Source organism: Hylobates moloch, unplaced genomic scaffold, assembly GCF_009828535.3.
Source record: "Hylobates moloch isolate HMO894 unplaced genomic scaffold, HMol_V3 SCAFFOLD_23, whole genome shotgun sequence".
Lineage (NCBI taxonomy): Eukaryota > Metazoa > Chordata > Mammalia > Primates > Hylobatidae > Hylobates > Hylobates moloch.
Window position 1 is genome coordinate 4,488,432 of NW_026652298.1, and position 15,084 is coordinate 4,503,515.

General features: G+C 40.4%; 2 protein-coding genes across 4 annotated transcripts in view; one reads left to right on the forward strand and one right to left on the reverse strand.

Moving 5' to 3' along the window:
- Nucleotides 1-15,084, forward strand: part of SNX18 (sorting nexin 18) — a 258,821-nt gene that overhangs the window by 149,392 nt on the left and 94,345 nt on the right. The window lies entirely within an intron of this gene.
- LOC131382363 (uncharacterized) overlaps nucleotides 1-15,084 on the reverse strand; it is a 98,575-nt gene that overhangs the window by 2,767 nt on the left and 80,724 nt on the right. For both annotated transcript variants that reach the window (XR_009211777.1, XM_058433979.1), the window contains exon 2: nucleotides 3,264-3,381. Coding sequence is in view for 1 of the 2 variants with exons in the window: in XM_058433979.1 (XP_058289962.1) it covers nucleotides 3,264-3,381 (118 nt within the window). In the remaining variant the exon portion in view is untranslated. The remainder of the gene's footprint in view (nucleotides 1-3,263; nucleotides 3,382-15,084) is intronic.

A 15,084-nucleotide genomic window follows, 5' to 3' on the forward strand; every position in this document is an offset into this window, starting at 1 on the left:
TAGGTTATTTCAGGTCACATTTTTCCTTTTTAAGAGAGTGTGATATATCCCAAAGCAGAGATTTATTAATTTTCTTTTAAAGACAGTTCTAAGGGCCTGACAAAACTGATAAAATTTCTGCGTTTGGAAAAAACAACAACAACAACAAAAAAACATTTTGCATTTGTGCGCTCATGGGGATGAGAGTTCCATAAAGAGTTACATTGTCTCCTCAAAGCACTAAGGCCACACTAAAGTTGGCTTTGCTTAAGAAAGGGGAAAATTCACTTAGATTTATTCAATGTGGCTTTAGTGCTTTGGGCATTAACTTAGATTCATCACTTTTCTTTCCTTTTTTTTTTTTTTTTTTTTTCTTCTGAGATGGAGTCTCACACTATTGCCCAGGCTGGAGTGCAATGGCACAATCTCAGCTCACTGCAACCTCCGCCTCCCGGGTTCAAGCGATTCTCCTGCTTCAGCCTCCCAAGTAGCTGGGATTACAGGCACACGCCACCATGCCTGGCTAATTTTTTGTATTTTTAGTAGAGACTGGGTTTCATTATGTTGGCCAGGCTGGTCTCAAACTCCTGACCTCAAGTGATCCGCCTGCCTCGGCCTCCCAAAGTGCTGGGATTACAGGCGTGAACCACCGCACCTGGCCAGATTCATCACTTTTCAAAACTATGTTTTGTGTGCTATTAATAAAAATCTTAATTGAATCCCTTATTTAAGGCACTGGTACCACTTTGAAGAGGGAATCGCCAAATACACTAGCAGGAATTCACACTGTTTTTATGTCCTTCTAAATGCAAAGTGGATCATAACATTATAAGATTTATGAAGAAATATTCATTCTGTTTTTTAAAGTTTCTTCTAAGTTCACAAGCACGATGACCTCTTGTTTCATAATTTATGGTGATGAATTCACATTGTAGCTCATTTTGTAATACATTCTCTTAGAAAAATTACTTGACCTGGGGTGTTAAAATGGGCATGTACTGAGATGACAAGTTTGAAAGCCTTTCAAGAGTTCTGTTCACAGGTCATCAGAGGAATGAAGGCGACATTTCAGAGTCCTTTAATTATCTCAGATGATGTGATAAGGAAAATAATATCCTAACTGACAAATCAAAATCATACGTTGGGATGAAGTCAGTTACATACACAATAGATTCCTTTCTCTTGAAAGCAATGGTCTGGACACATTTCAGTAACTTTCTTCTTTAGCCACAAACAGTGAACCACAGAGAAAGCATGAAGTCTGCATTTCTGCATGGGGCACTTTCAAAATGCTGACTTGCTGCCATGGAAGGTCGCCCAGCGAACTGAGCAAAGTGAAAAAAATGCAAGTTGCACAACAATGCGTGCAGTGTGACACCATTGACAGGGGAAAACAGATATGATAAGATGTATTATGACCTGATACAATAACTATACTATATTATGTTATGTAGAAGGACAATTCTGAAAAGACCCAAAGGAAACATTTAATAATTGTTGCTTTTGGGAAGAATAAATTGGGGATGATGGTGTCTTTTACGTATTATATTTCAAAAGGTTTTATGTTAGGGATATTAAAAATATTAAAATGAACAAGTAAAGAAAATAGAAAAGAAAAGAGAGTTGCCACATCGTAAAGAATAGCAGGTAAGGAGGCTGGGTTTGTCCAGAGGGAATGGACCCCAGCACCCCTCACTTGGTCATTCACCAGCGATTAGTTGACTCCTTTGTATGTGAACATCCTCATGTACTGTCTCATCTCCTTTGATACCACACACCCTGAAAGGGTGTCCAATTGATTTCATGCAGGGCAGCAACTTATAAACAGGTTGGACGAGCTTGATTAGCTCAGTTGGTGTGAGAGAACCAACAGCAAAAAATAAACCCTGGAGAAGTTCAGTTTTTACCTTCTTGCTCCATTGTCCTGCTAATGTAGAATATTGAAAACATCTATTCTGTGAGATTTGTAGAATACAGTTTGGTTTATTTTACTTTACGATTCAAACTATATGCTTTCACTTTTTAAAAGAACCACATATCCATGTGGAAAGAGAAACATCTATTTTCTAGACATTTTAAACCTTCTCTGAGCCGTCATTTTATTCTTCAGAGTCTACCTTCCTTCAGCTGGAGATCTGATATGCTGGTAGAGAATCAATGGTGGTATATTTGAAAAATCAATGCTAATGGTTTCCAACATCAAATCAAAAGGTGAGTATTTCCAGTGAAAACTTTCAAATATATTAAAAATAGCACTCAGTTTGTTATTTCTTAATAGAATGTAAGATTTTGAAGAATTTGGCAAAGTGTCAGAGATAGGCTACAAGCAAGTCTGTGTATAAGCAAATACCTGCCAGCCTTGTTATCTGAGCCGGGGGGCTTTGCTGTGCTTCTGTCTGATTTCTGAGATGTGACACGCCCACAGAACAAACCTCCTTTCTAGGATATAACAGAGAAAACTAGATTCCAGAGATGTGGCCTCGTTTTCATATTTCTGTCCCTTAAAAGTGCTATGTTCATTCTCACTGCGGATTCTTCGCATTACTTTTCCTTCTGCTTGGAATGGTTTTTCCTAAGATCTTCACATAGCTGCCTTTGTTCCATCATTTAGATCTATGATAGGTAGAATAACAACCCTCTTCTGCCCCCATGCCCTCCTACCCCCGAACCCTGATGATGTCCTAATCCTTGGAACTTTACTGACGTGATTAAGTTAAGGATGTAGAGATGGGAGGATTATCTAGGTAGGTCCAATGTATTCACGAGGGTCCTTTTAAGTGTAAGAAGACAGGAAAGTGAGTATCAAAAGCCTAGAAGGGTCTGAGGATGCTAATCTGCTGGTTTTGCAGTTGGAGGAAGAGGACCACAGGAAGGAATGCTAACATCCTCCCAATGCAGGAAAAGGTAGGGAAATGGGTTCTTCCTAGACCCTCAGAGAGAATGCAGCCCGGCTGACAACCTGCTTTTAGCTTAATGAGACCTCTGTTGGACATCCGACTTTCAGAATTATGAGCTCATAAATTTGTAGGATTAAGTCATTAAATTTTGGTGATTTACCATGGCAGCAATAGGAAACTAATACAAGGTCATAACTCAATTGTCACCTCTTAGAACTTCTTCATACCCCAACTATAGAGTCCTCAATCACTCTTTACTGTGTCATTTTATACTCTTCATAGTATTTATCAATACCTGAAAAAATTTGAGAAAATAAGCACAATTTTAAATAGTTTTCTTCCATTTGAATATGAACTCCTAGAGGCAGCAGGGACCATCTTGCTCACCATGGTAGCCCCAGCACCTAGAATAATGTCTGGCACATAGTAGGTCCTCATGAAAACAGTACTGCTCCTTCCTTTACAGTCATTCTTCTTCCTCCTCCTCTTCTTTTCCAGAATATATCTGTGGGAAGAAAAAAAAATTTTCATTTAAAATGTTTGTTTTTATTGGAAAATAAACCATTTGGAGAAATTTTTAAATGGCTGGGTGTAAGAGTCCTCTTGCACCTCTCCCCTCACCTGCTTGCTTTCTTTCCCAAGGTTGAGAATGAGTCTGGCCAAGTAAGTTATTCCAAAATTCCATCATATCGTTCAAGCCAAGAAAGGGGCCGAAATTCCAAGATTTGTATCTCTGATAAATTCACTGAGGGATGCAAATTGGGCCTGAGCTTGACGTATTTCTAGATAGGACGTTACTGTTCATTGGTGGCTTAGTGGAAATCTTCCACCGGCAAGTACTACAGAAGAGATTGGGGGATGGGTGGGTGGAGGCATTTGTGAAATGCCTGTGCTTGGCACACAAGAGTCTACCTTCCTTGGCCACTGTGGACTTGTCCAGCCTCATCCTTACCCACTCCCCTTTATGCAGGTTATGTTCCAAGATCCCTGGAATTCTTGCTGATCCCTTGAAACACTGTGCTTTCATTCCTTGTATCTTTCTCTTGCTGCTTCTGAGCCTGAAAGATCTGTCTTCTCTTTGTCCCTGTGGTAAACTCCTGGTCTTCCTTCAGAGAACAGTTCTCTTCTTCTATTCCTGTCTGTGTCTCCCTGGGTAACTTGTATTTACTAAGAGTTCTAACAGATACGTCTTCATGGTCATGTGTCTGAAGACAGGGACACTGTCTCGTGCCCTCTTGAATCCCAAATACAAAGCATAGGTATGGCACAGTCATTTTCTGGAAGTAGGAATCTCCATCCTGCATTAGACTGGACCAAGATCATGCACTATTCATTTCTGAATCTCAGAATCATGATGACCCGGAGTGGCACTGAATATGTATTTAATGGCTAGACTTGAATTATATGGCATGGGTGACAGAGACTGCTTGCTATTCCCTAGTGATATTTTTAACTTATAAGATTTTCACCTTGACACTTAGCTAACTAGAACATTTCTCAGCTTTATAGCCAGCTATGGCCAAGTGATCTTGTTATAGTCAATGAAATTTGAGTGGAAGTGTCATGTGGTAGATTCTAGAAACCTTTGTTAAGAGATGGATGCAATGTGCCCTTTCTTTGGATTCTGTCTCCTATCTTCTGGTTTGGAACATAGATGCCTTTAGTCATATGTCATCAGAATCCCAGTGCAGTACCCTGGAACTAGTAACAGTGAGAAAGTGTTACCGCTCCAGGCCTGGGGCAAAAGAAAGGAGATGTTAATTGGTATCTGGAAGAAGAGTGTTCTTGGAGAGGGCCTCCCAGCAGGAGCCATAACTTTCTGTGGAAAGAAATAGCAGCCTGCAGGGACGTAGCTAAGAAAATAAATATCTGACCCCTCACCCTTCTGCATCCTCAAATCAATACTCCCTATAAGCTGAACCAACCAGAAATCAGAAAATAAGGGAGCCCACTGATGTGAACCTTGGAGGCCCATCTCCAGGGGAATAACAGGTGGAGTAGAGATACCTAGCACACCTGGGTAGACCTGCTTTCTCATTTTTAAAATAAGGGAATTAGATTAAATGATCTCTACTATTCTTTCTGGTTGTAATATTTCAGTGGATTTTCTGCATTCAAGCATTTTACAAGCCTTCCTGTTACCTGCAGTCAGGCATTCCTGAGTACCATGTCTTATAGACCAATGTTCCCAGCTCAAAATTATATTAATTGATGAAAGGAAGACAACTAGAACAATGGGTCATATTAAAGAGCCCATAAACAGACCCACACATATACGAACAATTGATTTTATGACAAAAATAGCACTGTAGAATAGTGGCAAAAGGATGATCTTTGTAATAAATCATGCTAGGTCAATTGTATTCTTATGCAGAAAAATAAATATGAACCTGTACCTCATACATAATTATATTTGGACTATGAACCTAAATGTAAAACAAACAAAGCTCCTAAAGAAAACATAGGAAAGTATCTTTGTGATATTGCTATAAGGTAAAAGAATGAACAAAAGACTTGAACAAGCATTTCACAAAAGAAGCATATCCAAATGGCCAATAAACATAAGATAAGACATCTAACTTCACTGGTTATCACCAAGATGACTAACATTACAAAGCCTGACAGTAACACATGTTGATGAAGATGTGGAGCAACTGGAACTCTCATACTCTGCTAGTGAGTATGAAAATTGGTATTGCCACTTTGGAAAACTGTTTTCTAGTATCTACTAAAGTTGAACATATATAAAACCTATGGCCCAGAACAAATAGGTCTATCCACAAAAGATATGCATGTGTATATTCACTGAAAAACAAATACAAGAATATTCGTTGCATCATTATATATAAGGGAGAAAAACTGGAAAAATGAAAGTGGAAACCAAGAGTACAGTGGATACAAGACTTGAGGTGTGTTTACATAATTAAATGCTAATATAGAGCAATAAAAATGAATGAATAATTGCTACATGCAACAGTGAGGCTGAAACTCATGAAAAGTACATAGAAAAGCAAATACTGAATGATTACTTTTACATAGATTAAAAACAGGCAAGCAATAACGGTGTCAGAAAGCAGGGTTATGCTTACCTTTTGGGAGGATATAGGGATTGGGGTTGGGGCAAGAGGACAGCTACTGGGGTGCTCGTAACTTTTTGTTTGTTTGATCATGGTCATGGTTCTATGAGTGTGTTTACAGCAAAAGCTCTTTGAGCTATACACTGATTTGTGCCTTTTTTTTTTTTTTTTTGAGGTGGAGTTTTGCACTTGTCGCTCAGGCTGGAGTGCAATGGTGTGATCTTGACTCACTGCAACCTCCGCCTCCCAGGCTCAAGCAATTCTCCGGCTTCAGCCTCCTGAGTAGCTGGGATCACAGGCACCCGGCACCATGCCCAGCTAATTTTTGTATTTTTAGTAGAGATAGGGGTTCACCATGTTGGTCAGGCTGGTCTTGAACTCCTGACCTCAGATGATCCTCCCACCTCAGCCTCCCAAAGTGCTGGGATTACAGGCGTGAGCCACTGTGCCCAGCTGGTTTGTGCTTATTCTTATAAATAGAGACTTAGAAATTTATCAACTTCAGTAAGTAAATGTTATCATTTAATACATTTTTTTCTTTTTATAAAAGCTGGGGCAAGAACCTGAATACTAGCCCTTCCATATTCAATAGTAATATAAGGATCAGGACAACAGCATGTCTGTGTTGCCATTGAGGAAGTAACAACAGTGTACACTTTCAAAGAAGATTTCTTTGAACAGATGTTCAAAACCAAAAAGGTTTCCTAAGTCATTTGTGAAACCAAATTTTCCTGCAGTCTGGAGTCCCGGGTATTGTGTCAGGAATCATATGCAATGAGATCATTTTCTTTTGCCCACACTTCTGCCTGATAAAGAAAATTAATCTATTTGACAGAGCAAAGAATTGCCTCATATGAAAATATGCTGAGAAAAAGGCAGCATTATTCTCAACTCCTAATGCTTAGGAGAAAAATGATAAGAGGTTTAAAAGAGTTTTCTGCCCTGAGAAAGATTCAATTTTTACAGATTCTCTCGGCAATTAGTGCATTTATGAAATAAATTCTGGGCCATCCACAAGCTAATTCCAACAAGTATTGTAGGTGGCTTACTGAAAAGACCTATCAAAATAATGACAAAAACAACAATGATAACCACAACACCCCAAACAACAGCCATGTTGATGACAAGAGGGGTGAGAGGTAGTTTTAACATAAAATCTGACTATGCTAAAGAAAGTTAAACTGACTGAGCACCACACTTAACTATTTCCCTTCTGGTGGCCAAGGCAAAAAGAAACTTCATAAATTGTTTAGCTCATTAAAAAGAAAAAAAAGAAAGAAAGAAAAAGGAAGGAAGGAAGCGTGCTAGTGCGACATGAGAGACAAACATTCCTAGACTATTAAGAGAAAGTAATCAGGAGGGTTTGTTTTACATATGGTTTTAAACATCATAATAGAATTTGTCATTATAGGAAGTTTTATAGTATATGTGAAACATTCTCAATGATCCCTGGCAAAAGGCAAAGGCATAACAACATTAAGTCTTGATTTCTTAAAGGTACAATGTAATCAATGAACTCCTGGCTTTGAAGCAGTTGTGTAGTGTCCTGGAGGATGTGATGGATTGGCGTAGCCTGAGTTTCCTTGGTCACACTACTCTGGGCAAAGTTAGAGTAACCAGCAGGGTCTGTCTGGCCCTGCCCCTCATCAACACTGCAGAATCCCTCCAGCTGCTCCTGGGAACCCCCAGGGGATGGCACATGTGTGCTCACCATATGGCCCTTTCAGCTACCATATGACCCTGTACTCAGCTTCCCCCTGCTACAGCTCCCTGCAGTGATGTTTGTGTTGGGGCACAATGGACCCACCCCCAGTGAGGACACTGACACCTCCAAGCTGCTATGGCTATGCTTCAAAGCCACAAAATGTATCCCCTGCTGCTGGAGCTGTTGGCACTGACCCCTCTCTGTCTCTCTCACACCCACCAAATGTGATGCCTCCCTCTCCTTCTTCTGCCCAGATTGGGGCGAGGTGGCCACAGTGCAAACTGTTTTTTCTGGACTCATACAACTCCAATCTCAACCCCAACCAGAAGGTACCATAACACTTTCTTGTGCTCTCCTCTGGACCATCCAAAAGCTGCCTTCTGGGCTGCCTGACAGTCATATTCTTAGTCTTACATGTTCCTACAACGTCTCTTCTTTAGGAGCCAGCTGTGGGGAGCTAGACCAGAAATGTTCTGATTTTGAGAAAAGTGTGAAGTTTATGAGTTTTCCTTTCTGATATTGGTCTATTACCTTGAACCAAGCCTGTATGCCAGGCTTTATATCCCTAAAATACGCCTTTCCCAAAAGGAGGACCATCTTCCAGGAATGTCCAGGCATGTGTGAATCCAGGAGGAACATGGCGTGAACCCGAGCAGAGACTCCACCCATATCAGCGTGTCCTTAATACCTCCCCAGTGTTTGTGTTTACTGCCTAGATCTTGTCCAAAGCCAGGCTTTTCCAGAAAGTGCACATTCCTCCTCTGACCTTGCATCGTGCCAGAGAGGCAGCTCCATTTAAATAGCAACAGTCATAGTTGCTTAATGCCTGTTTCACACCATATACTGTGAGGCATTATTTCTGCTTTTCACAATCACTGCAAGGAAAGTGCTGTTATTCAAATTTTAAATACAAAGGGGTCAAGTAGAGAGGTTAAGTGATTTCCCCAAGGCCACAATGAGTGGTAAAGCTAAGACTCAAACCCAGATTGGTTGGAATCAAGCCTAGGCTTGTCTTGTGTAATACAGTTCAGTATTACACAGGCCCTGGAACCGGAATCCGCGTATGAACAGCTCTCTTAGGACATATTCAAATATTTTCATCCTCTTTGCTGAGAATTTAAGAGATGAATGTGGACTGCCAAACACACAGCCTGTTGAGTCCTGGCATAAAGTCTGTTCTCAGACTTCTTTTCTTTAGACAGATTTCACACTGTCGTCATTTTCTAACCTAGGGTAGCTTCCACCTCAAGTACAATAGGAATATATTCTAGTAGTTGATCAGTTCCAATTTCCTCCATTTCCACGGCTCATTCTTGGCTCAGAAAACCCTGAGCCTACTCAGGCTGATGGGGAACCCCCTCTTGTGCTTCCAGGTGTCATATGATTGAAACCACTTTTGCAAAGATTATGACAGCAAGAGAGGTCTAGCATGACTGACTCCATCTTGCCTCTAGTCTCACAGGCTGGCTGTCCTTGCTCACTCCTGGGCATACGCCAAGCTAACCATGGAAGGAATTTAGTTTATAGTTTAACTTTAGAACAAGGGTGATAATAGTCCCTCCCTAAAACTAACCTCCTTCTTGCTCAGGGACAGAAGCTGCCTTTGTAAAACTAATGAAAGGCCATGAGATCAGGATTATGGAAGGGGCCTGAATTCTGCTAAATGTAGGCATGGTTTTTATCATCCCCGTGCTGGAGAGCATGTGGCCAGAGGCCATAATATTTGTGACTTTCACAATTATTGCTATAGATAACATCACTATTATAGAACCTAATATTGGTCTTTTGAGACGTTTTTCAGACTTTTGCATTCTGGCAACTGACTGACCCCACCTGGACACGTAACTCATGACTTAATCACACCTGTGGTCCCAACCCAGAGGCAGATTCAGCACACGAGGACCATTTTTCACACCCTAATGATTTCATCCCCAACCAATCCGCAGCACCCATTCCCTACCCACCTGTCCACCAAATTATTCATAAAAACTCTAGCCTCTGAGTTCTCGGAGAGGCGAGTTGAGTAATAATAAACTCCTGTCCTTCTGCTTGGTCAGTCTTGCATTAACTAAATTCTTTCTTTACTGCAAGACTGCTGTCTCAGTAAATTGGTTTTATCTGTGCAGCCAGCAAGAAGAACCCATCAGGCAACCACATTAATACCCCTGTGAAAGCCCTTTCCCTGAAATCAACATTTCTTGCTATCTTGCTTTTTCCTGTCCCACAGCTCTGTTTCCATTTAGGGATTCCTGTGCAGCTGACTCTCACATCTATCTCCAGGGTGGAGCCTGTGACCATCTTTTGGTCATGTAATTGATGAGCTCAGCTTAACCACCAGCCCCACCCTGAACCACACTGAGTGCCCAGGAGTGCTGGGGCAAAGACACATTCTTTCTCATGGGATCTGAAAAAGGAAGCATGTTGCTCTGAGAGTTGCTTATGGCCATTTTGGGACTCTGAGCAGGGCCAGCCTTAGAATGGAGCCAATATCCCAGAAGGCAGGTGGAGAATTGGAAAAGAAACCCAATGGCTGAGCTGCTGGGAGTGAGCTTGTCTTAGGCAAACCTTCCTTGAGAGTTTTCAGTCGTGTGAGCCAATCAATTTCCTTCCTGGTTTGAGCCTGATTGAGCCAGATTTTCTGTTGCTTGCAATACAAGCATCTTACATATACATTTTGCAATAATGGTCAAATTTTTTGCTGTCTGTCTCCCTAGATTGTGAGCTCCTTGATCCCTAAGAGAAAATTGGTTGAAGGAATGAAAGGACAAAAAGATAAAAGGAAAAATAAATCAGTTGCTCATGTGTGTTGAGGGCTTGTTTAAGGCCATTACCATTTAACTAGCTATGCATTGCTCTTCCTGATTCATGGACATTCCAATTAAAGAGCTGGCTCCTTTGAGAAATCTTCAATACCAATATCCATGGTCAGGAACAGTGCTCATTTAGCAGAAAGGAGGTCAGCTCCATCAGAACTTACGACAACTGCAGAGCAAGGAATAACTCATAGAGAATCCTGCAGATGAACTTGCATTTCTTATTGTGTGATAAACAAAAGAAACTTTAATTTATCCATCTGTAAATCAGGGTCTTGGAAATAAAGCATGGGGAAATGGATGTCTATAGGAGCCCTCGGCAGAAATGTTGCCCCTTGACTCCAAGCTCAGAGAGGCTTGTATTTGAAGATGTCAGCAGCCTCCTGCTCCACAAATGAATCATGAGAAGGAGGGAATGAAAGTGGTTGAAGTAGGTGTGGGCCTTTCTTCCTCTACAGTATGCCTATCGTGCATATCTGATGTTGTTATGTGCATTTATGTGTACTTGCACACATGCACCCATCTAAGACAACATTTTCTTCTGTTTTATGTTTAACTTTTTTTTTTTAATTATACTTTAGGTTTTAGGGTACATGTGCACAATGTGCAGGTTTGTTACATATGTATCTATGTGCCATGTTGGTTTGCTGCACCCATTAACTCGTCATTTAGCATTAGGTATATCTCCTAGTGCTGTCCCTTCCCCCTCCCCCCACCCCACAACAGTCGCCAGAGTGTGATGTTCCCCTTCCTGTGTCCATGTGTTCTGATTCTTCAGTTCCCACCTATGAGTGAGAACATGCGGTGTTTGGTTTTTTGTCCTTGCGATAGTTTACTGAGAATGATGGTTTCCAGCTTCTTCCATGTCCCTACAAAGGACATGAACTCATCATTTTTCATGGCTGCATAGTATTCCATGGTGTATATGTGCCACATTTTCTTAATCCAGTCTATCGTTGTTGGACATTTGGATTGGTTCCAAGTCTTTGCTATTGTGAATAGTGCCGCAATAAACATATGTGTGCAAGTGTCTTTATAGCAGCATGATTTATAATCCTTTGGGTATATACCCAGTAATGCGATGGCTGGGTCAAATGGTATTTCTAGTTCTAGATCCCTGAGGAATCGCCACACTGACTTCCACAATGGTTGAACTAGTTTACAGTCCCACCAACAGTGTAAAAGTGTTCCTATTTCTCCACATCCTCTCCAACACCTGTTGTTTCCTGACTTTTTAATGATGGCCACTCTAACTGGTGTGAGATGGTATCTCACTGTGGTTTTGATTTGCATTTCTCTGATGGCCAGTGATGATGAGCATTTTCTCATGTTTTTTGCCTGCATAAATGTCTTCTTTTGAGAAGTGTCTGTTCATATCCTTCACCCACTTTTTCATGGGGTTGTTTGTTTTTTTCTTGTAAATTTGTTTGAGTTCATTGTAGATTCTGGATATTAGCCCTTTGTCAGATGAGTAGGTTGCAAAAATTTTCTCCCATTCTATAGGTTGTCTGTTCATTCTGATGGTAGTTTCCTTTGCTGTGCAGAAGCTCTTTAGTTTAATTAGATCCTTTTTGTCAATTTTGGCTTTTGTTGCCATTGCTTTTGGTGTTTTAGACATGAAGTCCTTGCCCACGCCTATGTCCTGAATGGTATTGCCTAGGTTTTCTTGTAGGATTTTAATGGTTTTAGGTCTAACATGTAAGTCTTTAATCCATCTTGAATTAATTTTTGTATAAGGTGTAAGGAAGTGATCCAGTTTCAGCTTTCTACATATGGCTAGCCAGTTTTCCCAGCGCCATTTATTAAATAGGGAATCCTTTCCCCATTTCTTGTTTTTATCGGGTTTGTCAAAGATCAGATAGTTGTAGATATGCGGCATTATTTCTGAGGGCTCTGTTCTGTTCCATTGATCTATGTCTCTGTTTTGGTACCAGTACCATGCTGTTTTGGTTACTGTAGCCTTGTAGTATAGTTTGAAGTCAGGTAGCGTGATGCCTCCAGCTTTGTTCTTTTGGCTTAGGATTGACTTGGCAATGCAGGCTCATTTTTGGTTCCATATGAACTTTAAAGTAGTTTTTTCCAATTCTGGGAAGAAAGTCACTGGTAGCTTGATGGGGATGGCATTGAATCTATAAATTACCTTGGGCAGTATGGCCATTTTCACGATATTGATTCTTCCAACCCATGAACATGGAATGTTCTTCCATTTGTTTGTATCCTCTTTTATTTCATTGAGCAGTGGTTTGTAGTTCTCCTTGAAGAGGTCCTTCACATCCATTGGAAGTTGGATTCTTAGGTATTTTATTCTCTTTGAAGCAATTGTGAATGGGAGTTCACTCATGATTTAGCTCTCTGTTTGTCTGTGATTGGTGTACAAGAATGCTTGTGATTTTTGTACGTTGATTTTGTATCCTGAGACTTTGCTGAAGTTGCTAATCAGCTTAAGGAGATTTTGGGCTGAGACAGTGGGGTTTTCTAGATATACAATCATGTCATCTGCAAACAGGGACAATTTGACTTCCTCTTTTCCTAATTGAATACCTTTATTTCCTTCTCCTGCCTGATTGCCCTGGCCAGAACTTCCAGCACTATGTTGAATAGGAGTGGTGAGAGAGGGCATCCCTCTCTTGTGCCAGTTTTCAAAGGGAATGCTTCCAGTTGTTGCCCATTCAGTATGATATTGGCTGTGGGTTTGTCGTAGATAGCTCTTATTATTCTGAGATATGTCCCATCAATACCTAATTTATTAAGAGTTTTTAGCACGAAGGGTTGTTGAATTTTGTCAAAGGCCTTTTCTGCATCTATTGAGATAATCATGTGGTTTTTGTCTTTGGTTCTGTTTATATGCTGGATTACATTTATTGATTTGCGTATGTTGAACCAGCCTTGCATCCCAGGGATGAAGCCCACTTGATCATGGTGTATAAGCTTTTTGATGCGCTGCTGGATTCGGTTTGCCAGTATTTTATTGAGGATTTTTGCATCAATGTTCATCAAGGATATTGGTCTGAAATTCACTTTTTTGGTTATATCTCTGCCAGGCTTTGGTATCAGGACAATGCTGGCCTCATAAAATGTGTTAGGGAGGATTCCCTCTTTTTCTATCAATTGGAATAGTTTCAGAAGGAATGGTACCAGTTCCTCCTTGTACCTCTGGTAGAATTCAGCTGTGAATCCATCAGGTCCTGGACCCTTTTTCGTTGGTAAGCTATTGATTATTGCCACAATTTCAGAGCCTGTTATTGGTCTATTCAGAGATTCCACTTCTTCCTGGTTTAGTCTTGGGAGGGTGTATTTGTCGAGGAATTTATCCATTTCTTCTAGATTTTCTAGTTTATTTGCATAGAGGTATTTGTAGTATTCTCTGATGGTAGATTGTATTTCTGTGGGATTGGTGGTGATATCCCCTTTTTCATTTTTTATTGCATCTATTTGATTGTTCTCTCTTTTCCTCTTTATTAGTCTTGCTAGTGGTCTATCAATTTTGTTGATCTTTTCAAAAAGCCAGCTCCTGGATTCATTAATTTTTTGAAGGGATTTTTGTGTCTCTATTTCCTTCAGTTCTGCTCTGATTTTAGTTATTTCTAGCCTTCTGCTAGCTTTTGAATGTGTTTGCTCTTGCTTTTCTAGTTCTTTTCATTGTGATGTTAGGGTGTCAATTTTGGATCTTTCCTGCTTTCTCTTGTGGGCATTTAGTGCTATAAATTTCCCTCTACACACTGCTTTGAATGTGTCCCAGAGATTCTGGTAGGTTGTGTCTTTGTTCTCGTTGGTTTCAAAGAACATCTTTATTTCAGCCTTCATTTCATTATATACCCAATAGTCATTCAGGAGCAGGTTGTTCAGTTTCCATGTAGCTGAGCGGTTTTGAGTGAGTTTCTTAATCCTGAGTTCTAGTTTGATTGCACTGTGGTCTGAGAGACAGTTTGTTATAATTTCTGTTCTTTTACATTTGCTGAGGAGAGCTTTACTTCCAACTATGTGGTCAATTTTGGAATAGGTGTGGTGTGGTGCTGAAAAAAATGTATATTCTGTTGATTTGGGGTGGAGAGTTCTGTAGATGTCTATTAGGTCCACTTTGTGCAGAGCTGAGTTCAATTCCTGGATATCCTTCTTAACTTTCTGTCTCGTTGATCTGTCTAATGTTGACAGTGGGGTGCTAAAATCTCCCATTATTATTGTGTGGGAGTTTAAGTCCCTTTGTAGGTCACTCAGGACTTGCTTTATGAATCTGGGTGCTCCTGTGTTGGGTGCATATATATTTAGGATAGTTAGCTCTTCTTGTTGAATTGATCCCTTTACCATTATATAATGGCCTTCTTTGTCTCTTTTGATCTTTGTTGGTTCAAAGTCTATGTTGTCAGAGACTAGGATTGCAACCCCTGCCTTTTTTTGTTTTCCATTTGCTTGATAGATCTTCCTCCATCCCTTTATTTTGAGTCTATGTGTGTCTCTGCTCGTGAGATGGGTTTCCTGAACACAGCACACTGATGGGTCTTAACTCCTTACCCAGTTTGCCAGTCTGTGTCTTTTAATTGGAGCATTTAGCCCATTTACATTTAAAGTTAATATGTGTGAATTTGATCCTGTCATTATGATGTTAGTTGGTTATT